Raw genomic sequence first — 25,923 nt, 5'->3', positions numbered from 1 at the left:
TTAACGTTCGCGTTTTGTCGCTTCTACCTTTTTCTCGACCTTTGCTATGTTGACGTGTATTGTTTTTGATATGATGGTCAGAAATAAAAACAACTGAACTGAACTGAAGATGTGACGGTTGTGACCAATAACCATGTTTGCCGAACGAACTTGAATGTGCCGTTAGTTTTTACAAATTGGCTCTAGTTTTCAAGATGTTCGACAATGAAGGTATTTTTGAAGTTTTGCAAAAGCATACGCTTGTGTCCGTATGTCATGCTCGAGTAATGTATGTATGGTAAACTAACATAGCGTCAGTATTTGCAATATACGGTAAATACAGCCTCACATAGTTAGAACACTTGACACAAACTAATGTTGGAACCTGGAGTGGAAGCTAGTGTTAGCGTACAAGTCTCTGCCTTGGTAAAAAATATCATGACGTCATAGGTAGGAATCGACCAAACAAATAGGGTGAAACTACTTTACCTTTGCTCTACTGTTCACACACTTCAACCAGCTTCAACCCTTGTGTCTTGGTCGATTCCTGTCTATGACGTCATGGTATTTTTTTTTATCTGGGCGGAGACTTGTACAGCAGCTCTCCAACGCTGAACTAGCCTACATGTATTAATCTGCTGAAAAGAAATTCTGTTCTAATTTTTTGCTTCATAGGTAAGTGTAGCATATTTGACTAACAGTATGGTAAAAACAAGGAAGTGGCTACGTTTACGGCGCCGTAAATACAGCCGTTCCATGCCTGTTTTTTTAATCTTTACGTCGCTTTTACTGCGCATGCGCGCTGTTGCTGAAAAAAATGCTGATATATAACTAAATTCAACTGCTTTTGAAAAGTGATTCAGTGGCGCGTGCGGTTATCGTCTGGTTTGAACTCCCAGGATATGAGTTCGATACCTCCAAGAGGTAATCTATTTTTTAAACTAAATTCTCACCCGAAGTGACTCAATCGTTAGGCTACGCATTTTTGTGGCGGTTTAGTTTGTTTTTAATTCTAACGATCACAACGTAATCCTTTTTTTAAACTAAATTCTCACCCGAAGTGACTCAATCGTTAGGCTACGCGTTTTTGTGGCGGTTTAGTTTGTTTTTAATTCTAACAATCACAACGAAAAAACAGTATATGACAAACATAGCAGAGATCTAGAAAAAGGTAGTAGCGACAAAACTCGGACGTTATAGGGTGCATGATACCAGATATCCGAGTGATGAGAACGTCTCTCGGATATTTGGCGTTCGAAAGGACGCGGCTGTGTCTCGGTAAAGACACTTAGGCCTAATGGCAAGCCAAAATAAGGGGACCAGCTGACTTGAAGACTATGTCACTTTTGCTGCTTCCTGTCGTCTGTTGTATCGCATCTGTGATCGCAGTGCACTGTATGTTATCGCAATGGATGCAAATAAAAACACGATTATTATTATAAAGCAGGACAATCAGTTTAAAATATGACGTCGTCGTCGTGTGAGCCTCTGGGGCCGAGCCGAGGGTCTATCCTTTTACCACCCCAGATTCACGATGTTCCCGGACTACGTCTTGTAGCCTACTCAAATCTTTAGGCTACGCTACGACTCAATCGTTAAGCTATTGTGGTAACATTTTATTTAATTTATAAAACATTTTGATTGCTTTGTTACGACCAGTGGCGTAGCCAAATAGGGGGGGGTTTGGGGGTTACAACCCCCCTTTGGCACGCGTGTGACGTTACGATATTGAGAATGATGCTATCAGTCTAAAAAAAAGTGCCTAATTTTAAACAAAATTGCATTAAAAGTGCAAGTTTTGCCAATACCAAACATCTCAGCCAGGAATTAGCAACAAGAAAACATAGAGACTTAGCTTTATTTCCGAAAAATGCCGAAGAAACTTTTTTTTCTTCGTATTGTTTTATAGCTTGGGATACTTCATCGAAATTGCGAAATGTTTCCCCAACTGTAACTAATTTTTCCCCCATTTTGAAGATAAGAAAAAGGAATACAATACACTTAGAAATTTTTAACGCCTATATCGTCTTCTCATTAGCCTACGTATGAGAAAAAGGAATACAAAATGGATGATTCGAAACAGAATAGGCAACCAATTAGGCCTACACTTAGAAATTTTGAACGCCTATATCGTCTTCTCATTAGCCTACGAATGAGAAAAAGGAATACAAAATGGATGATTCGAAACAGAATAGGCAACTAATTAGGCCTACACTTACAAAATTTTGAACGCCTATATCGTCTTCTCATTAGCCTAGCATTTTCAAATTAAAGGAGAATTCCTTATCTGGCAACACTAGTGCGGAAAATTTAGCCATATTGCTGCAGTATAGCCATATCCTATAGGCTATTGCAGCTAAGCAAAATTCCACAATTGCTACGCCTGCCTGTTTTCAATTCAACCTAATTTTCACACTCATCAAAACAAAAATAATTTTAGCTACCACACTTTAGAATTCCTTATCTGGCAACACCAGTGCGGAAAATATAACAATGTCCTAATTGTCCTATGCTGTCAAGCTGAACTGAACTGCCTGCTTTCGCGCGTGACGTGCGCAGCACCAGCGCGCATGCGCAGTAAAAGCGACGTAAAGATTAGAAAAAAAGGCATGGAACGGCTGTATTTACGGCGCCGTAAACGTAGCCACTTCCTAAAAACAAACCCAATAAAAATGAAAATTTCTGAATTACAATCCGAGCTAGAATCAAGAAATATTAATGCATCAAAGAACTTGGAAAAGCAAGAATTAGTTGTCTTGCTATTATCTGCCCTTCAAAAAGGTAGGCTTATTGTATTCATTATGGTACACTATGGCTATGTACAATTTAAAAATTGCAATTTTATTATCCTCACCTCTTTCAGTCAAGCCTGATTCTTTAATCACTTCATAACTTTGATATTATACTCCCCTATCCTTTATCTTCTTCAAGTTTAATGTAGTACCGTAATTTTTAATCCAAATTTGATGTCTAAATAATGTGGTTTTGCTTCCGATAAATAGTCCTAACTGGTTTTTGCAAGTAAATTAAATGTGTGATTTGTTCTGAATGAGCTGGGATAATGATCAAAGATGCACAGATGCAAGTTTTTGCTTTTCATTATTGGCCAATCTTTATGGCGTCTCTTGACATTTAGTAAGCGCTACATTTGTATTTGATTATATTATTGCAGACGATTTACTTGTATTGAAATGAAGTTCACATGAGCTCACAAGTCACATCATCTTACCATTAAGTTTTGAAAAGCCAGTCTTACCTGTATATTCTTGATGTGAAACAATTTCTAAAAGTATGAAAGCAAAGTAAATATGCAATGAGAATTTTTCTGGAATGAATGATGAATAAATGTAGGTTTGGAAAGGAGAAACAGAACTATTAAGTGGTTGATGTTATTGATTTTCTAACTCAGCATATCAAGTAGTAGGCCTGCATCCTTACAATGCATCATGACATTAAAAGAATTTAAATATCGGTACATGGCTTTCCACTGTATTTTAAAAAATGTGGTTAAGATAATATATTCTAAACAAGTGTTGTAATAATAAAAATATTCTATTTTGTACAGAAGGTGTTTTAGAAAATGATGGAAGCTACCATGAAAACATTCAGGATGTATGTAAACATGCTTTTGTCTTTTTTGTATATAATTTGTAAGATTAAATTATTTGTAAATTAGTACTGTTTGTATATAATTTAAATGAATTCTTTTTACAAGATAAAGTTGGTGAAGTAATTTTGATAGACAATTATTTTTTAAAATAAATAATATGTTTGTGATTTGCTTTGCAGGTACAGTGTGAAGAATCAAATATGAGTATGTTGCATCAATGTATTTGTCTAAATTGACCCTTGTGTTTTTAAAAAACCTGCTATCAGAGTTAGTTCTTCCAGCTGCTCATGCTTGTTAAAAACTGAGAAAAGTCATTGAGATATTCAACAACTGCAAATTTAATCTTTGTTTGCTTTTGCATGGCGACAAAGCTATGTGTTTGTTCATTGAGACATTAGCATTCAATCAGTATATATGGTAATTTCAGTGCTATTTATACAAATTTTGTTGTAGTGTCTAGTCTACCCTGGCAACTTATTTTATGTTGGTACAATGCAAGAATACTATTTAAACATTTGTTGTTAATTTGGAAAAAGTGTGCAGCGTTTTGTGCTTTTTAGTCTATAACACAATTAACATATGGAACCAGGCAACCGTATTGGTTGTGTTCCTCTTACAAAAAAAACTGTAAACATTGTGAATGTAACAAATTAAGCTGTCAACTAAATTTGTATTTTGGTCTCTTTTAGACACTGGAGAAGAAATGCAAACCGAAAATTCGGCAGTTCAACCAATTGTGAGTTCAGCTCACGTCATTAAATATTCCAACTCTTACTAGTCTCTTTGAGTAGAACAGGGGTCACCAAACTACAACCCACGGGCCGAAACCGGCTCGCGAATTGATTTCATCCGGCCCGCCACATGCTGCGGAAATAACCACTGCACTACAACTGTTAAGGAAAAAAGTTACCAAACTTTTTGTAAAGGACTGACGTTGCTGTTTATCATTAGGCCACCACAAATGGGGACAGCCTAGGCCAAATTTGGAAAAATGTAATGTTTTTTCAAGAGCACGATGCCCTGTGGGCCTAGTATATCACAGCAGGGGATAACTTTTCCAGCAACCTTTCGATTCTCATCACAACTTTGCTATTGAACTGCTGACTTTGCTATTTATTGTGCTCAATTCAAGTCAATAGAGATTCTACATGGTTGTATATCTTTTCGCAATTTGCATCCGGCCCGCAGCTGTTAATCTCGCAGCAATCCGGCCCTCAGAGAAAAGAGTTTGGTGACCCCTGGAGTAGAACAAGAAAATTTAGGAACCACACATAAATGAATTGTTTGTTGATGACTTGTATTTTTACAGCTCTGTTGTTTCTGCCTCCTGTCAAAAACAGAAGTTGTACACAATAGCAACTAATTATATTTTATAATTGCATCGTTTTTGCTTTGTTGCATATACTGCAGAATTGTTGATTGGTACATAATGAATTGATACTTCGGTTTATAATTATTTAAAGTAACTTTTAGCATTTGTCGAGGTTTTAACAGTATTGCTTGTCTGTCACCAACCGTCTTTTATTCATTGTAAAGATACCACTGGGTTGTTTTGTACTGTATATGTAGGCCTATTTACGGGTCTGCTACTATTCGGTGAGTCCGATTCGGTGAGTCCGATTCGGATAGTCCGATTCGGTGAGTTCCTAACCTCTAACCTCTAACCCTAAAACAGCAATGATAATTAGGCTACGGTACCCGATAATTAAAAAAAAAATTGAAAAAAATCACAGAATAGGGATCGGACTCACTGAAACGGGCCATTCCGATATGTAGGCCTATTTACATATAAAACTTGTAATAATACTTCTTCAAAGGCGATTGGTAGTTAATTTTGACGTTTTTTAGGTTGAAGACAAGAAAAATAGCAATGCTCTTCAAATAACCAAAGTTAAAAACAGAAAGGAAGAGCAAATGGGTAGGCCACATAATTCTTGATGTAACTTGAAACTTGTATTGTAATCAATGAGCACATCTTATTTCTAGTAATATTCAATTTCTGCCAGTCGTTAATTTCAAGTTGGATTTACAGAAAAAGAAACAGCGTTGAATAACGAAAGCTCAAGGGATGAAAAAACTACCAAAGAAGAAAGACCAGGAAATGACGAAGGCAAAGAAAATCCTGATCTTTCATCAGATGGTATGCTTTTGTTTCACAAATTGGCTAAACTGATTTTTGCGTTTTCTCATCTCGTGATCAAACTGAAAACATGCGCAAGGTACCATGCTTTGTAGGCGAACACCGAACAGCAGAACCAGGTTTCATACGAACACTTGTTTTATTATCCCAAAAAGCATTCTGTATTTATTTATGTTCATGGTTAGATCTTGTCTGTCAATCATGCAGTGGGAAAAATTCTGCTTGAAGATTACTGTTCCGTATTTTGACTCTGTGGTGTACCAGGTGCGCAATTCAATGCTATAAGGATAAGCAATAGAAGCAGACTATTGTTCAGGGAATGCTGCTCATAGTTTTTCCGTTTTTAACACAAACTGTGTAATCGATCAGTCTGATGCATTGCCTATAAATTTATACGGAATGGCCCGTTTCGGCGATTCCGATTCGGCGAGTCCGATTCGACTAGTCCGATTCGGCGAGTTCCCTATTCGGCGAGAGCCCTTTTCGGCGAGTGCCCTATTCGGCGAGTTTTTGAAATTTTTAAAAGGAAATTATCGGGTACCGTAGCCTAATTGCAATTGCCGTTTTTACATCGTTTTAACGTCGCTAAACGTTGAAATCGTGCAGAAAGGAATAAAAATAAAATGTTTGAACTATTAATTAAATAAAAATTCGTCATGTCAGTTCAGTTGTTTTTATTTCTGACCATCATATGAAAAACAATACACGTCAACATAGCAAAGGTAGAAACGACAATTCACGTCAACATAGCAAAGGTGTAGAAAAAGGTAGAAGCGACAAAACGCGAACGTTAAAACGTGCTTGTGACCGAAGTAAGTTATTGAGTTGAAAGAAATTTGGCAAGGTTGCATCACCTTCAAAAAAATTTAAGATATGAAGGAAAAATAAAACAAAGAAAATGTTACAAAAAAAATAATGTTTATGTCTATAAGTTAGTACTTTTGAATAGTTAAAATCATAGGCGCCTAACTATTTTTTTGGCCGTGGGGGTGAAAGCGTGTTTCATCAGCAGCAACGTAAATTCAGCGAAATGTCACGCAGATGGATGACGTAATTATGTCGTCACACTAGGATTGCTTTTATTGCCACACTCGGAGTTATCGCTACGTTCGACCTACCGTTAATTATTATAAACAAAGCTCGACCAAAACACATGCTATGCGTCTGCGTTGGCTAGCGGTTGATGGACTGCGACTCTTTAAGCCAGGGGTCGGCAAACTGCGGCCCGCGGGCCAAATGCGGCCCGCGGACAAACTTTTTGCGGCCCTCGAACGATCTTACTTTTAGTGCATACACTAAAGTTTCATCATTATGTACGCATGAATTCATTTTATATCATAACAATGTCTACTGTTGTTAAAATAATCAACTTTGTTTTGGCAAGAGGCCTTAACCACAGCCAATTCAAAAGTTTACTTGGAGTGATGAATGCTGTATATCAAGATCTGGTGTATTTTGCGAGGTTAGATGGCTAAGTCGCAGTGCTATGTTACAACGGGTTTATGATTTGCGAAACGAAATAGGGACTTTCTTGAAACAAAAGAATGCAGGTTTCGGCATTGATGAACTGAGTGATCCTGATTGGTTAACAGATTTAGCCTTTCTCACTGATTTCACTTCTCATATGAACAAGCTAAACTTACAACTACAAGGAAAGGAGCAATTTATTAATCAGATGTATGATCATATTAATGCCTTCGTAAACAAGCTACGTCTTTGGGAAACTCAATTAATCAATTCCAACTTTGCTTATTTTCCCAATTTTGGCCTTTGTAAACCTTCCAACCCTGATAAGTAGCCTACATATCACTTATCGTTTCCACTAAAACTAACTTTGAATCTCGATTTTGCGATTTAAAAAATCAAAAAAACAGATTCGATTTATTTGCCTTCCATTTTCAATGGATGTCAATACTATGCCACATGAGATGCAAATGGAAATAATTGAACTTCAATCGTCTTCGTCGTCGTGTGAGCCTCTGGGGCCAAGGGTCTATCTTTTTACCACCCCAGATTCACGATGTTCCCGGACTACGGTGGAAGGCTACTAGAGAGCAGCCAGTCTTTGGTTGAACATTGAACTTCAATCATCCAACATATTGAAGGCCAAATACGATTCAGTTCCAATTGCCAACTTTTTTAAAGAATATGTCCAGAAATCCACCTATCCTCATCTGTATGACAATGCAAAACCTGTAATGTGCATGTTTGGAAGCACATATTGCTGTGAGCAGCTTTTTTCAAAAATGAATTACGCAAAGAATAAACTTCGCACTCGCCTGTCAGATCGTCATTTGAATTACGTATTGCAAATATCATCAACAAAGTTGCCAGTTGATTTAAACACCTTGGCCATGACACAGAAACAACATCATCCTTCACATTGATAAATGATAACTAAATAAAAACAATGCATTGCGTTTTAATATGTGTTTGACAATAAATATGAAACGGCAACAAACACGTCTCATTGTGCAATAGACACAGGAATAGGAGTTGATTTTAAGGATAATGCGCCATGATTTTAAGGATAATGTGGTGATTGTTTATAGGTTGAAATTTATGCGGCCCGCGCGTTACCGGAAGTTTGTAGATTTGGCCCAGTAGTACAGAAAGTTTGCCGACCCCTGCTTTAAGCTAAGCGCAACATAAAGTTTAGCAACAGATTTATTAGCATGAAACAAGAGACGAAAAGGTTTACTAAAAGGTATACTGTAAATGGAATGAAAATACTAACTTGATCATATGCTTGAAAATATACCTGTTGAAAGCAAAATCATTCATGTTTACATCAATTCAACAGCACGTCACCTTGAATAAATTTAAAAGTTTCTGACATCCGTAAACAGCCCTTGAAAAATAGTTACAGAGAGACGTTTGATTAAGTTTTCGACTTGACATTGCTCCCTTTTCACTACAATATCGCAACTTATCGCTGACCAACTTTCAAGTTGTAATATTGCCCGTTTTCAGCTGTAATACGCCCGTTTTCGTGTTGCAGATGAAACAAAAGATACGCATATTCCCCGCCTTTGATCGGGTTTCTATGGCAACGGACGTGTGTGCGCCATGCAGTTTGCGCTAGTCCGTTGTTGTGTTCAGTGGCGTATTTAGAAAGTTTGTTAGGGGGGGGGCCAAGACATTGTGTCAGTCAGCCGCATAGCGGCTGACTAAGCGGCTGGAGGCCAATAGGGGTAGTCTCAACGGTAGTACATGGAAAACTCAAATTTAGTGAAAATGGTTGTTAATTGTTTCAAATTTTTTCTACTTGGGTAAAAATTAGACTTGTTTGATCCTTTAAATAGGGGGAGTAGGCTATACCAAAATGTCATATGATGCGTCAAAATGGGGGGAGAGGGTTAGTTGAAGCCGTCAGATAGGAGGGGAGGGGGTCCAAAATCAAGAGCGAATCCGTAGAAGTAAGTTACTGTTCCAATCAATGAACCAACAAAAGATATCAAACACTTCAGAATATAAACAATAAGTTAGTCCTTCCGACCTCGAATAGCCTACCTTTTGAACATTCTCGGCGATTCGCAATGACAATTTATAGTTTAATGCGATGGCTGCGCTTGGCAAATATATCAATGACTGCATCATACTCGAGTATAATATCCTTGTTTAAATACATCTGAGCTAGTAGACCATCCAAACGTGGCTCGGTCATGGTCGTGCGGTAATAATTTTGCAGGTAGGCTACTTTAGTGAACGGAAACATCGCTCATTGGAGGCAGTTGTAACTGGAAGCGTAGCAAAGATTCGAAGTAATTTATGGATAATTGCCGAGTTATTCAACAGCTTGACACGCATCCACAAAAGTCGCATGTCTTTTATCCACAGAAACTGCAAGCCAATTCGCTTTTAGTAATTTAATAGTAGCTGCAAAGCAATTGCTTGGTTCAACATCCAGCATTTCATGGTAGGCATGGTAGAAGTCGAAAATCTCGTCGATCGGGCAGTTCTCATCTTCATGAATCAATGAAGGCAGATATATCATGTGCTGACTTTAAAAGCTAGCGAGCAGTGCTCATTGGATCTCTCGTGAATTTGTGCCATGGAATTGTCAAGAAAAGGAAGAAAAACTGTTTGTTTGAAATAGATCTCCGCGGTTTCAGCTGGAATGTTAGGTCAATGTTGTTGCCTAGGTGCTCTCCGCGGCATTCGGATTTCTTCGCCAAAAACTGAGCAAGTCTTGCCAAAAAGCCTATTATCGCCCCTTAGGTCTTGTGACACAGTTGCGCAGGATGAATCACCCAAGCAATTATGTCTTGTGCTATACAACTTTTTTTTGCAAAATTTATGATTTTTTTTACCTGATCATTAAGGGGAGGCCATCGCCCCTTATCCTCCCCCCTAAATACGCTACTGGTTGTGTTGATTATGCCACGTGTGCGCAATGCGGTTTGTACCAGCCCTTGTTACGTTGGTTAGTGGTTACCTCGGGCCGAGACTTCAAGTTCATTTTCACAGCAAGCGATTCACAGCCGCGACAATTCTCTGCAGAGGTTTCGACTTTCGAAAGCGACAGGAGGCTGTTTGCAAGTGCATTAAGTTAAACGCACGCTGCGTCAACGTAGCAAATTATGTTGTTTTTGGGTGCATTCAACATCTGATGACATTGAATCGACGCAAAATGGTAGATTTTTGCTATGTCACAGGCAGCAAAATCAGTCATTTTTACATTGATTCAACGTCTGCAGACGTTAAATCAACGTAAAAATGACAGATTTTTTTGTCTGGGGTGGGATTGTAGCATCGCTACTCGTTCTAGTGATTATTTACTGCGAAGCTGTTGCGGTTTGTATTTAAAAATGTTTTCCTGCTGCCGATCGCTAGTTCATCTAATGTTTTATGTATCAATGCCGCATAAAAAGTTGCTCCCACGCGGAAATATGCGTGGGGGCCTGGCCCCCACGGCTTAGGCGCCTATGGTTAAAATGATTAGTTTGGATCAACAAATGTGTGACCTACACTCCTACAGCTTAGATTGAAAGGAAATTATCAGGTAGGCTACCGTAGCCTAGTTATACCGACCAGCAAAAATTTGTTCCAAGAACCCAGTTAGCCTAACAGTTCATTTTTACATTGTAGTAACAGAATGAAAAGGCTAACCAAATGTGTGGCCTATCGTTTTAACGTCGCTAAACGTTGAAATCGTGTAGAAAAGGGTGCTTTTGCTGACTAGGATACGTTGAAACTGAGAAACATTCACAGAAGCCCTACGATACGTTGCATTTTTAAGATAATGTATTCAGACGTTGGATCAATGTACAAATGAAATGTTATGCTAAATGGGTTCTTGGAACAAATCGTAGGGCTTCTGTGAATGTTTCTCAGTTTCAAAGTATCCTAGTCAGCAAAAGCTCCCTTTTCTACACGATTTCAACGTTTAGCGACGTTAACACGATAGGCCACACATTTGTTTAGCCTTTTCATTCTGTTACTACAATGTAAAAATGAACTGTGTTCTTGGAACAAATTTTTGCTGGTCGGGATAACTAGGCTACGGTACCCGATAATTTCCTTTCAATCTAAGCTGTAGGCCCCACATTTGTTGGTCCAAACTAATCATTTTAACTATTCAAAAGTACTAACTTATAGACATAAACATGATCTATTTTATTTTTTTTTTTGTAACATTTTCTTTGTTTTATTTTTCCTTCATATCTTAAATTTTTCTGAAAGTGTTGCGACGGTGCCAAATTTCTTTCAACTCAATAACTTACTTCGGTCACAAGCACGTTTTAACGTTCGCGTTTTGTCGCTTCTACCTTTTTCTACACCTTTGCTATGTTGACGTATTGGTTTTGATATCATGATCAGAAAGAAAAAAAGCTGAACTGACGTGACGAATTCAAGCACGTTTTAACGTTCGCGTTTTGTCGCTTCTACCTTTGCTATGTTGACGTGTATTGTTTTTCATATGATGGTCAGAAATAAAAACAACCGAACTGACATGACGAATTTTAATTTAATAGTTCAAACATTTTCTTTTTATTCCCTTCTTCACGATTTCAACGTTTAGCGACGTTAAAACGATGTAAAAACGGCAATTATAATTAGGCTACGGTACCCGATAATTTCCTTTCAAAAATTTCAAAACCTCGCCGAATAGGGCACTCGCCGAAAAAGGCTCTCGCCGAATAGGGAACTCGCCGAATCGGACTAGTCGAATCGGACTCGCCGAATCGGACTCGCCAAATAGTAGCAGACCCAAATTTATACTAGGAAAAAAATCTTCGGAAAACGACCACAGCTCACGCAAACGTCACCATGAAGATCACAATCCCGATGAAAGGTGCGTTTCACGTTGACGTTTTTTTATTTAAAATTATTTTAAACTTTGTAGTTGCTTACTATGGTGTATGACCAATCGTATGTTGAGTTCTCATCAGATGTTGACTCATCACGAGTTGCAATTCCTCATCTAAGTATTCAACAACCTACTCACGCGACAAACGAAGTTTTGAATTGGAAAGTTATTGCCAAGAAATTTCTGATTGTGTGGAAAAATTCATGCCTTGCCTTACGGCTATATCATCTGTAAGTCTAAACGATAAATTCTCCGAGCTAATTGAAATAATCAAAAATGTAATAGATAATCATGCACCCCTTAGAAAAATCTCGCGTAAAAAGGCTAAATTGTATAGAAAACCCTGGATATCTAAAGGAATTTATGTGTCCATTAAAAATAAGCAAAAGATGTATAAAACTCATTTCTTAAAGGGCAATGACATAAGTAGGTTCCTTTACAAAAAGTACTCTAATAAACTAACAAAAGTAAAATCTTTAGCAAAAAAGCATTACTTCGAACAAAAACTATATACAAATCGTAATGATGCCAGGAAAACATGGCAAACTATTAACTCGCTTTTACCAAATAAAAAATCATCCCAAGCCACTGTTGGTACTATTAATGTAGAAGGAACACAGATCTCCCAACCAAATATCATAGCTGATAATTTCAATAATCATTTCTGTAAAATTGGAAAACACTTGGCCGATAATGTTGAACCCAGTAATGATGATGATTATCTCAGGTACCTAAATAATCGAGTCAAATCTTCCATCTATTTCGAACCAACGGATGAAACTGAAGTAGACAATGAATTACGTCTTCTAGATACTAATAAAGCGTCTGGTTATGATAATATATCGCCATATTTTATCCGACCTGTAACAAGCATTATCGCACCTCCTTTGACAGCTTTGATCAACTATTCATTCTCATATGGCATTTTTCCAGACAAGTTAAAAGTTGCCAAAGTTATACCAGTTTATAAGTCAGGTAACAAACAAGATGTATCTAACTATCGACCTATCTCGTTGTTATCGTGCTTCTCAAAAGTATTCGAAAAGATAATATTTAAACGGATTTCCTGTTTTATTGGTAAAAATTCTGTACTCATTCCTACGCAATATGGATTCCGTACTAATCGCTCTACAACACATGCCGCTCTCGATATCATCAGCACTTCCTATGATCAAATGAAGACCAAAGATTTTACAGGGCTTGCTTTCTTGGATCTAAAAAAGGCTTTCGATACTGTTTGCCATAAACGACTCTTGCGCAAACTTGACCACTATGGCATCCGGGGAGTAGCAAACGACCTTGTCGCATCCTATTTGAATGACCGTCAACAATATGTTGAGATTAACAATTACTCTTCCACTCATCAGCTTATTGAGTACGGCGTTCCACAGGGATCCACACTAGGCCCACTGCTCTTCTTGTTATATATAAATGATTTGTCCAATAGCATATCATCAATACCAAGATTGTTTGCGGATGACACTTGTCTCATTGTCAAAGCTGAAAACTTACGTCTGTTAGAAAACAAGCTCAACTCGGATCTAGTCGAAATTAATAGCTGGATAAATGCCAACAAGTTAACTATCAATGCTTCCAAATCAAACTTATTAGTAATTCCGCCAAAAAAAAACTACAGTAATCTTGATAAAATCAATGTTCTCTACAACGGTGATAAATTAGAAATAGTTGACCACGCTAAATATCTTGGAATAACTATTGACAATCAACTTTCATTTAAACCCCACATTGATGATATAAAATTGAAACTTGCTCGGTCCGTCGGCATCTTGTATAAATTGAAATCTTTCATTCCTCCGAAAACAAGACTTCAATTATATCACTCGCTTGTGCATCCTCATATACAATATGCAATATCAATATGGGGTTCCACTTTTAAGACGCATGTCGACAAACTCCAAACATTCCAAAACAAAGCAATAAAAATAGTCGCGGGAGGTCGATGGTCCGATCACGTGACTCCATATTTTAAACAACTAAATGTTCTTAAAATAAAAGATTTGTTCAAACTCGAAACTTCAAAATTAATGCACAAATATGAAAACAATTCACTACCATGTACTTTTTCTAATTATTTTAAAAAAGCAAAAAATGTACATTCTCGCAATACCAGAAATGCAATTGACAAGGATAATTTTTATGTTCCTCAATATTCATCTTCAATACTTCAACGTAGTTTCAAGTATACAGGAGTGGAAATTTGGAATTCAATCCCATTGGAAATAAGAAAAAAATCACCTAATTCATTTAAAAAAATTTATAAAAGTTTACTACTATCATTTTACCAATGATGATCTTCAGGACTATGTAGAACTTATATTACATGATGTATTTTGTGTTCATTCAAGCAATTATACCGTAAATTTATGTTTTAGATTCTTTTGCCTCGCTTCATTGATGTTTAATTTGTTACTTTTTCTTTTGTTGAGGGTGGCTGCTCGACTAGAAGACCTTCCAGGTCACTTCGCAGCCACCCGTTGCAGTATCCACACATAACACATTTTACGTTATCGTTTGTTTTATCCGATTTTGTTGAATATGTGTGTTTATACTCGCAACAAATAAAATGTCAATCAATCAATCAATCAATATGTTTATATCGACAGTTCTCGTAAACCTTTAAGGTGCCCACCGGTTCCTGATGAACCAGAAGAAGATTTTGATGACTCTCTTGTTGTGCTTGACAAATACAACAGCGACCTGAATATAAAGGTTTGCCGTTGTTTTCTTGATTTTTGCATAAATTCCATGCACAGCACACAAACTCTTCACACTGCAATCATGACAGCAGCCTCAAGCCAAAGAAACTAGCCCTCATAATACAACGACACTCTGACTTCAACATCACCCGTCAATGCGCATGATTAAGAAACTGTTCCGAAAGCTTGTGATCAACGGCTATTACCACAGCGAACCTACTGCATCAGGCTGAGACAGATCGTTTTTTTCTGCGCTTGTGAAATAAGTATTTTTATTAAGTAACGATCATGCTGCTAAAAGCGAAACTCAATTTTTTTCATTAACATTTAGCGCAATTTGGACTTCTTGATGCTTTGTGACTACTTTTGCATTCTTTTTGCTTCAAGTAACTTCGTCAATTTTGATCACATTTGCATTTCTGAAAACATTTTCAGCTTCTTAACAACCGATGTACTGGCCAGACCTTTTCAATGGAAGGGTTTGCTTACTTGTGGGCAGGAGCAAAAGCTACGCATGGTGTGAGGTCAGGAAGAGTCTGCTACGAATGCAAAGTACGAGTTACTGTTAATTACGCAAGTTACAGTTATTCTGCACAGCGCTTTTCAACGATTTTTGTCATTGCAGAACCCCAGATTTACTTTCGTGTTTGGCACGGAATCCCACCAACAAAAATTTAGATTAAAACAATAACGTTCTCGTTAATAGCATAACAATGAACTAGTGACGCAATAACTGTCATTTTTTTCGGCTTACTGATTTCCCTATAAAACGTGGAACCCTCACGGAACTCCTGTTGAAGGGCACTGTTCAGCATCAACAGTCAACATCCAAATTCGGTTTTGTTCCCGCTGGTGGGGTATCCAATTTTTTTCCTTGGAGCAATTGTATTCAAGGGAACCGAATTGACTAGCACATTGACATTGCCCGACATTGACTAGCACATTGACAGAACCTAATTGACTAGCACAGCAATTTGTCCACTTTGCATCACTTTTATACAACCAGAAGGCCGAAGCAGTGTGTCACTGTCTGCAGTTGATATCTTTCGTCATATTTATTGTTATATTATTATTATTATCGATCATCATTAGTCTACAGCAAACCTTTAACCACAACCGTCAACAAAATATTTTAGTTGTTGGAGGACCATTCAGTGAGGCACTTGTCGTCTGCCGAGCCCAATCGACATCTAGTTCGGCTTGGCTGGTCTTCTCAGTTGTGCGGGCTGCAACTTGGCGAAGAGGAGTGCTCGTATGCTTATTGTGGCACAGGAAAAGTTATTACTGACAAATTAGCGGAAGAGTACGGTGAATTGTTCAAAGAAGGAGATGTTATGGGTTGTTACATCGTAAGAAGAATGAACACACTTGTTTAAAATAAAACGTTTTTTTTTTTAAGATTGCTTACATCTTAGCATTATTACTACGGTAATTAATTTGCATGATTCTGGGACTGAAAAAGGCTGTTTGATAGCTTAATTCTGGAAACTTTTTATCTGTAAAGATGTTGAACCACTGACGCAGGCCTTTATCTTTCCAGGTACCTAACCGTTTCTTTGTTTAACTAACTGAGTTTGGAGTAACTTTGGCTTTTTATGATTGAAAACAACAGGTGCTTTGAATCGGTTGAATCTAATGACAAGTTGAATTTTGATGACAAGCTATCACGATACTAGCGTAATATTTCGAAGTATAATAGCTTTTACTCAATGCAGCTTGTCTTACTAGCTGGTCATTGTATGATGCAGATGTTACACTCGCGATTTCGTTTAACTACAGGACTTCACTGGGAACAATGACGTCACGATAAGCTTCACCAAGAACGGCATTTCCCTTGGAGTTGGCTTTACCGTCGAGAAAGCGAAATTGAACAACAAAGTCTTGTTTCCTCATGTGCTGTGCAAGAACATGACCGTGGAGTTGAACTTTGGGCAAAAGGTTAGGCTGTCTGTCGATTTTGTGGTGTAGCTTTGAAACCCCGCTGAGTTAATTGTTGAAAGACAATGCTCTCTTTGCAACATGGCAAAATACACTGAGTTGTAAGGCAAAGAGGTTGCAGAAAGAGGCGTTTCTTCCTCGCTACCAGCACTCGACTGAACACTTCTTGCATGTTTGCATGCGGAATCCATCGCTTTTATGGGATGGGATCATCTTTAATGTCCACATCTTGTAGAAACAATTAAACGTTGTCACGTATGTATCGCCATATCTTCGATTCTGTCTCTATTTTTGCCCTAACACAGTACAAAGCGCTAAGTGCACCACATCTACAATGGGTATAGCGCTGTATGCAAATAACACAATCACGTTCTATTATCGTCAACTGATTCTAGAAAAAGCTTCATGTGATTTGTGACATTTCTTTCATAGTCCTTATTTTTTTCCGTTTTTTTTTTCTTTGAACTGTTTGTTTTATCACATTTATTAGTTTGAAAATATATTAACCGAATGTTGATTGAGAGCGCAATTTGCATTCAGAGCGTCTATCAGTTTGTGTTCAGCCAATTCAGTTATGTAATTTTATCGGTGAAGTCCTGTTCTATCGACGTATTTTGCTTTTGAAATTTACACAAAGTAATACCACTGGCTTGAATATTGTAAGGTGCGAATTTTTATACTTGAAAAGCGCCAACATTTTGCTTACAATGAAACCACGCAGGAGGAACCATACTTCGCTCATCCTGAAAACTTTAAAGATTATGTTTTTCTTGCTTCTGTTCCTGAAGAGCAGCGGACCAGAGGAGCTATAGGTGCATCCACATCAAAAGAATGTGAGGTAAGTCTTCATTGCATCCAGAGTGTTACCTCTGCCTGTTCCGGGCACTGCGAGTTTCATTGATGCCATGATAAACGTTGTATGGCGTTGCCTGTATATTATATATCTTATACAATACATACGTATTTCATAAACAATAAATGCTGTTATCACTTAAAAAAGTGCTCAATTCCAAAAGAAAAGCCAAGCAGAACGAATTACACCAAAATTTACCATGAACTAGCAAGTAATTTTTAAGTAGATACATACACATTACATGCAGAAACACTGTCACAAAAAGTTGAGTGCTATTCCATTTTTTTTACTCAGCGATCGTCAGACGTAAACTAATGCTCAAGTAGAGCAAAAAGAATTCCAGTTGGATAAACTTATGAACGCTTCAGCAAGAAGCCTAGGGTGCGTTTTGCTGTTTTGTGAGAGTTTTTGATTGCATTGTTACTCGTTGCTGTGAAGCATTGAGTACTTTTGCTTACAATTGCGACATCTTGTTACAATATCATCAGTTTTTTCGTAAATGAACATTCTTTATGGATATACTTTTTCCTAAAAATCATTTTCTTAGGTCTTGATGTTGGTTGGGCTTCCTGGCGCTGGAAAAACGCACTGGGCAAGAAATCATGTCGTTGAAAACTCACAGAAAAACTACAACGTTTTGGGAATGAATGCGATCCTTGAAAGAATGAAGGTTTGAGTTGCTTTCTTATTGTAATTGGTTTTTCAAGCACAGCGAGTTCAGAAAAAACGCGAGAGCTTGTTAAGAATTCGAATTTCCTTTCCAACATTTTGGAAAGCAATATTTTTCTGGGAAACTCAGCTTCAATTTTATTGTACCGTTAAATATTGCAACTTGTCGCAGGTGAGCGGGTTGGAAAATAAGACACCTCGGGGGTTACTGATGGCGCATGCTTTCAGCTGCTTGAACAGATTGATGCAGATTGCTTCTAGGAAGAAGAGAAACTTCATCCTTGATCTGGTAATCTGAAAGTAATATTCCCCGTCGATTCTTTATGATTTAAATGGAAAAAAAAAACTTTTTAGAGGAATACCTCATTTTACGCTTTTTTTTTTATTGAAACGCAATTGCACGGCAATGCTTGTTTTTCATGATTTATAAAAGCTTTTATTGGAAACTCTTGCATCAATTTTGACTTTTAAGCACTTGGCAACGTTATTTGCATTATTGATTTCTGTGAAGCTTCGCAACATTACATCACCATTCAATCACGCCCTCATCCAGTCAACGTTTCACAGAAAAATTAATAATAATAACTAAATAATTTCTGTGTCTTCGTGACTTTCATTGGAATAAATTTGTCATTCCGATCACGGAAGTTTATCCTGTAACGCATCATGGTTTCTATTGTTTCATGTATCGCTTGGCTACAAGGATGTCAATGTGTCCTCGTCTGCGCAACGACGGAACATGCAGTATTTTGCTGGTTATCAGCGCAAGGCCATTGTGATCGTACCTTCCGATGAGGAGTTTAAAAGTCGCCTTGAAAACCGCAGTAAACAGGACGCAGAAAGAACATCTGATGTTGCGATGTATCAAATAAAAGGTTGATCTAATGATTGTAATCAAACAATAAAGAGCCCAAAATGTAGATACCAACTCCTATCCAGCAAACTTTTGCTAAACATGAGTTTCGTATTTACATTTTGGGCTCTTTTTTTCGATTAGAAAGGTATTTCCTTTCTGAAGTCACGTGGTCTAAGCTTATGATTGCGAGTGTTTTGGAGGCTTTTCGGAAGTTTCATTTGTTCAATCCTTGACCGTTTGTGAATACAATTATCAGCTTAATACATGTCGGCTGCATAGCCGAGTGGTGAGAGCGCTGGAACGGCAATCAAAAGGGCGCCGGTTCGACACCGCTCAAGAGCATGCGACTGTGTCTTTGGCGAGACACTTAAACTTAATCTAAATCTTCAACTGCCGGGTGTAAGCCTGGATACGACAAACAAAAAAAGCTTAATACAAATTTGACTGAAACACCTCTGTGAAGTCACCAACCCATTTATACGCTGACTATTGTGCCAATAACATCTGTGTCACTGCGAAGGCTCTATTCTATGCCAAATTGAAGACATGAGTTGAAAAACTGCTCAAGTCCAAAGTACTTTTGACATAAAGCAAGTTATAGTTCTTTCATCGCTGTTTAATCTTTTTATTTCTATGCAAACACCAGCGTGTGTTATATTAAAATAAAGCCGTTTTTCAAATTAATTTTTTTTGCGGGCACGCACATTGACCATTATACAACATATTTTTGATGAAAACTCAATTTCTTTAAAATGTAAATTAGTTCTACAAATCAGACAAAACAAAGTAACTTCAACGGATTTAACATAATGTTTTTCACACAAAAAATACAACATAATTAAAATAAAATAAACTCCAACGTTTTCGACACGTACTTGTGTTCTCATCAGGAAGTACAGTACAAATCTGCAATATACATAAAATGAAAATTAACTGCAGACAGTGCACACCGTTTCGGCCTTCCGGCCTCCGCAGTGCAGTAGGTACACTTAGTATGGCCACGGAGATGTATACCTCCGTGTGACGTTTTTTCATTTGTGGAACCTAAGCTCCAAAAATGGTACTACCGCCAGCTTTGCCAAATCTGACTATGCACTGCAACTGTAACGGCACTCTGAAGATCATGGCAGCCCTAATCAAACGTAATAATTCGTCTTAACAGGCAATTTTTTGCCTGTGGCTCGTCTTTCCTTCTGTGTGTGTTCTAATTGTTATCACATACTTGTATTTTACACTTCTTGTGATCTGTTTCCCGCCGTGTTATTTACTCGTAAAATCATTCTTATCACTTGTTGAGTTTGTGGTTTTCAGTTCGGAATGTCGTTACAGTTATACTACATAGTCAGATTTATATTATAATTTTCATTTTGTGTATATTGCAGATTTGCACTTCCTGATGAGGACACAAGTACGTGTCGAAAACGTTAGAGTTTATTTTAGTTATGTTATATTTTTGTGTGTAATACGTTATGTTAAATCCGCTAAAGTTACTTTGTTTTGTCTGTCTGGTTCAACACAGCGAACTCTCCACCAAAGCTTTATTATTCTACAAATCAAGTCTTCAATAATATTGCTCTTGCTAGGAAACTTCGCTATTCCGGAAGTTGGCGATATATTTGAAGAAGTCATCTTTCCTGAATTAAATAAAGAAGATTTGATTAAACTGATTGAACAGTACCGTGAAGAAGCCAAGGATAAGGGTCCTCCTCCTGAAAAAAGGTTCAGAGGTAAGTGATGAATTCTCCAATTGAATAACCGACTTGCTGAACAAGTTTAGATTTGAAAAATATACACAGATTGAATTATTGTTGACTTTTTAAGAGGGTCTTTTCCAGACATCTGTCTGCTTGTAGATTTGGTAGTAATAAACTCTATCAGAAAACATGATATTAATACTATGAGATGAAGAGCGGAATCTTTGGAGGAAACCGAATGCTATAAGAGCTTCCATGCAAACGTAGTTCTCCACAAGCGCAAGTTATACAACGTTCAAACTTATATCACACGTACCCTAAAGTAAATTCCGAATCCTGTCATTCTGAAGAGCATTTTTCCTTCCAGGCGGTTTCAGTGGAGGATGCCGGATAGATAACCGCGCGATGGGAGGGAGATCTTCATCCTTTGGAGCTGTAAACGTGAGAACACCGTCCAACCAACGAGCTAGCGTCATCACATATGGAGGTTAGCGAAGTGTCTCTTGTGGTGCTATTAAAGCAGCGTTTCTCAAACTGTGGTCCGCGGAAAACGTGTCTTCTGCGAGTTGTTTGTGCGCTGAACAATGAAAACAACACATTGGGAGTTTTTTTAACTCATGGAAGACAGAGCAATCAGTCAAGTTTTGGAGCCCGGAGCTTTTCAGACACCACTGTCTTGAAATGCATGCGTTTTATCAGTGGTACGCGTGATAACATTTCTACCACGTGTCATATTTGTATTTATTACGTCACAACGAGCGTGCTGATTTTGGCACGTCATCATGACGTACTCACCTCATAGAACAAGATAACCTGTTTCTTTCTTCACCAACCGCTTTACCCCGTTGTTGTTATTCGAAGTTTATTTTTTCTGAGTTGGATAAACATTTCTTTTAGATTATAATCGCCGAGGATCTAATCGGCAAGGGAAGGCTCCGATTGTGAATACTCTATTTAAGCTCATCATTGCAGCATTTTACTTTCGATTCAAGTCAAACGATAAGATAAAGCTTTAAAAATCTTTTGCCTTCTTATGAAGGGAAAGATATCTGTTTAAAACGTTTCAAAAGTATTGTATTTGCAGGAAACTGGCAGCAGAATCGCAATTTGGCTAGTCCTCGAGGGGGTTTCAAGGTTGCCAACCGTATGGGTTACGGGGGGAAACAATCTGGAGACTTTAATAAAAGGTACAGGACAAGCTTTGTAATTAAGTACGTGCATAAAAAAAAATCACTAAATAATGTAACTGACTGTAGTAGAGTTTTTCAATTGGATTTCTTTATTGTTGAAGTGCTTGGTTTGATATGGTTAACAGCTTGAGTTGACGACAATCTGGTTCAGAGCGATGTCCGTTAATAAACTTGAGATTCCGTAGCTAAATCTGGTTCAATTAACAACTCACAATCAGTTAATCGGTTTTCGCGGGAAGGTTGTCTTTGTTGAGGTAGTCATTACCAGAAAGATTTCATTTGGTCTACGAAATAGCTGTGGAAAGCTATGTTTGATTGGTAAATTTGTTCCCACGGATTTACAGACTCGGTCACAAAAGTTGCACGATTTCCAACCAAGATCACGATCGAAATGGCGATGATGACTCGACAGAAGAAACATCATTGTCTCCACAATATCACCAAGGTTATAATGCTCATTCACAGGTGGGTTGTGCAATTTTTACGTAGTCAAGTAAATTTTTTAAAACGTGAGTCAAATAGAAAATCTTACCTGAAAGTGTGTTTCTGAGAAAAGCCCACACTTGTGTCCCAAACGCTCTCTTTCTCTCTATTTTGCTTTAAAAAAGTCTTCATCTTGAAATATTAAGCATCGACCAGTTGTCTGCAGCCACTCCTTCACTTCTTTTTGTCGTTGGTATCTTCGATTTTTAACTTTCTCTTCATCAGATCATCTTTCACTGTGTCTTTCCATATTTTCTTTGGTGAAAATAAAATAAAATTAATTCATTTATTGTACTACTTTTTATTTATACAAAATGTAAAACAAGTGTTCTATTATTGTGAAGAAAGGCTATCGGCTATCAGCACAAGGCTGAGCACTCACTAGTACAGTAATTAGTAATTCTTGCTACAAATCGGCTGCCGAGAAACACAAGTGTTCTATTAATTATTATTATTTATTACTTCAGGAAAAGCCGTAGTTTTAACATGCTTACTTGGTGACAAATTACTGACTATGTCGTCCTGTTTTGCAGCCTGATTACAGCCAGCAGTGGGCACAATACTACCAGCAGCAGACGACAATTCAGCAACAGCCAGCTACTGTGGTGGCAGCAGCTCCGCAGTATCAAAACCACTACACCAGTTATCAAAAGGTCTGTGACGACTCCTACTCTGCAGTAATGTAGGAGATGGTTCATGGAACCCCAAGAAGAAGCTTTTTAGTTTCCTTGTGTGAGGATCACCTGTTCAGCTTACAAATTCGACCAGTATTGAAGAAGTCGTCTTGTCCCAAAGAGAAATGACTCAGAGACTTGGTTCTTTTTCTTCGTCGTATGAGCTGTTCTTCCGGACTATATGTTTGGGCAAGAGACTTGGTTCAAAGAAACTTGGTTCAAAGAGATATACATTCCACGAGGTATCTTCCTGTGGTGTTGATGCAGTTGAGGGAAAACTGACTTCAAAACTAAATAGGAAATATTGTTGTCACAGTTTCTAAACCATTTCATGTGACACGAAATGCTTGCTCTGCTCTTAGCATCAGCCCTGCTCTGCTCTTGGCATCTGCTATTGGCGAGCAAGTGGTGATGTAATATCCACGCCCATATCGGGTGGATTCCCTTCGCTTTGTGATTGGTTTCGTGTTGCTAAGTTATCATGCACTCACCTTATTCATGTGCTGGTTATCGTGGTTTTGTATTTGCAAATCTTGGGTCGGAATCTCAGTTTCTCCTATTCCTGCTCAAGTTTTCTTCATCTCCGAATCTCATCAGCTACGTGTTCTCTTTCATGCAATCTTGAAGACGTTGTTTAAGTCCTCCTTTGTTCTGCCCTAGCCTTTTCTTTTCTCCCAACTTTCCAAATTGTAGTCCATTTCAGTCAAAAGTCAAAACGATAGGCTATATCAACCGGGTTTTGTTAAAACTATTTACGCAGTAAGCCCACTGGCCCAGCCTACCTATTGTGAGTAATTTAACGTAATAAGTGGATTATGATGTTGTCACGATTTCTTTCTATCTCTTACCAGGAAAAAGACTTGGAAAGGTTCAATGACGTAGTTTAATGGGTTATAACCGAAAAGCAGTCAATTAAATGTCGAATAGTTCTACTAGTGAAATGATATATATGAAAACGCTTGACGGACTCCAACGAATGGTTCACCACTTCCAGCAATTAATCAAAGTAACAGTAAACAGCAATAGATTCCAACGCTTGCGGTTTTTGATCGAGTTTAACGTGATCCACTCACAGCTTCTCATACGATTCTAATTTCAATCAGAAATTTTATTAGCATCAACTTTGCTTTACTCGTATTCAATACTTCAACTCTCGATCAACAATAATCTTTGCGTCTATTAACAACTGCTACTACTACAACAATGATCTCTCATCACCAACTCATCATAATAATCAACTCATCATAATCGTTACGCAAATTACACCACTATTTATAGAAGGTTTTTTGGTATAGTAACTTCGAGAAGGTTACGTAATGTTACATCATAGGACTCATAGTTCTGTCAAGTTGCACTAAATCGTAAACAAGCCGAAGTTTCTAGATTGTCACGTAGGGAAAATGATTCTAGAAAATACATTGCATAATAATGATTTCGCAATCAGAGATCCATTGGTAAACATCCTTGTGACATCATGACAAACGATATTTGGTGATTGAGAAAACAACAGAATGTTCGAGGTTCGCATCTTACAGAATGGTCCAGAACTACGTTACATAACAAAGATTCGCAATCAAAGGTTACTTCAGGTCATAACCGATAATAACACATCGCACCAGAATTTTACAATCAAAACAACACGCTCGTTGAAGATACAAAGCAGCCCGTCGCGGGACCTCGCACATTGATTGTGACAGATGTCAATGCCAGTTTTGTACGTTTTACGGGCACTGGCTACCCAAAGGGGCCAAGGCCTAACCTGTGGTCAAATCCGTAAAACAAGTGGCGAAATACAAATAATACAATAATCAAATCAGGCAAAAAAAGTAGCGATGAACACAAGAGTGCAAGTAGGTAAGCCTACGCGAGAGTATTCAGACTTGCACAAACTCTCTCACGTAGACTATAGCCTACATTGGAGCGTATTGTTAAAGCGGTTTCCATTAGAATTGTTTCGAATTAGATTTTAGAATTTTTTCTTGTAAATCTGGTGGTTGTAATACAAAGATTGTTCGAAATAGTCGTACCAAAAAAATCAAGATCAACTCACTGCAAAAGTTTAATCTTGGTGCGATAATACCTGTTTTTTTTAGGCGAAACATTAAAAGCTAAGCATAAATCAAGTCATGTTTTTGGGGTTTTTCCTCTCTTGGCCTACGTGTGCTGATACGAAATTCAACTTTTTCAACAATGACAAAGTTCTAACCAAGTTCAGGTAAAATTTGAATTAAATTACCTAGTTGATGTGTCTAGTGTTTGCAGATATTCACAAAGCTATTTATAAGGTTCTAAGTTACAAGATTTCTAAGCACGTGAAGAATAACAATCTGTCGATAGGTTGGTTTTGAATCTTTATTCTTGGACTGACCATTATTCTTGGTCTGGTTCTACTCTCGAGTTGTGCGCTTGTACAACGCATTCTAAGGACTGCTCTCCATTAAGCGGCACCTAGCGTAATGGACGAAATAATTCCCAAGCAACAACACTTCAAAAATCGGAAAGCCTCACTCTGTCAATCTCGGTAACCGACCCTGCGTAAAAGCCTCTACAAGTATGCGAAACTACCAGGAATAACCTAGCAAGGCTTTGTCAGTGCGAGGATAAAGATTCAAAACCAATCCATATGTGGCGCTATTGACTTGACTTATTTTTTAATTTCTATTAAAAAAGGTTGTAACGTTATCGTTTTGTCGCTTCTGTCATTTTGTAGACCTCTACATTTTGTAGACCTGTACATTTTGTAGATTTTGTTTTTGGTTTATATTGTTTTTTGTTGTGATGGTCAAATAAAAACAAACTGTACTGAA

General features: G+C 37.8%; 1 protein-coding gene across 3 annotated transcripts; it reads left to right on the top strand.

Moving 5' to 3' along the window:
• Positions 1 to 658: 658 nt before the first annotated feature.
• Positions 659 to 25,923, top strand: LOC145780522 (heterogeneous nuclear ribonucleoprotein U-like protein 1). Of its 3 annotated transcripts, XM_082592148.1 has the most exons (21): positions 659 to 694; positions 2,641 to 2,760; positions 3,545 to 3,591; positions 3,769 to 3,793; positions 4,279 to 4,325; positions 5,438 to 5,507; positions 5,622 to 5,729; positions 11,958 to 12,027; positions 14,667 to 14,772; positions 15,195 to 15,311; positions 15,896 to 16,108; positions 16,539 to 16,697; positions 17,419 to 17,535; positions 18,098 to 18,220; positions 18,392 to 18,508; positions 18,923 to 19,094; positions 20,659 to 20,802; positions 21,137 to 21,256; positions 21,854 to 21,956; positions 22,304 to 22,424; positions 22,976 to 25,923. In XM_082592148.1, exons 1-21 carry the CDS (start codon positions 682 to 684, stop codon positions 23,126 to 23,128), a joined length of 2,265 nt encoding a protein of 754 aa, XP_082448274.1. In that variant the 5' UTR covers positions 659 to 681; the 3' UTR covers positions 23,129 to 25,923. The 3 variants fall into 3 exon arrangements, with proteins under 3 accessions (XP_082448274.1, XP_082448273.1, XP_082448272.1); XM_082592147.1 differs by lacking the exon at positions 659 to 694 and having other exon boundaries at positions 2,586 to 2,760; positions 3,548 to 3,591; XM_082592146.1 differs by lacking the exon at positions 659 to 694 and having other exon boundaries at positions 2,586 to 2,760.

The sequence above is a fragment of the Aplidium turbinatum genome, chromosome 12 (genome assembly GCF_918807975.1).
Source record: "Aplidium turbinatum chromosome 12, kaAplTurb1.1, whole genome shotgun sequence".
Classification (NCBI taxonomy): Eukaryota; Metazoa; Chordata; class Ascidiacea; order Aplousobranchia; family Polyclinidae; genus Aplidium; species Aplidium turbinatum.
This window is presented reverse-complemented; position numbering and strand designations above follow the sequence as displayed.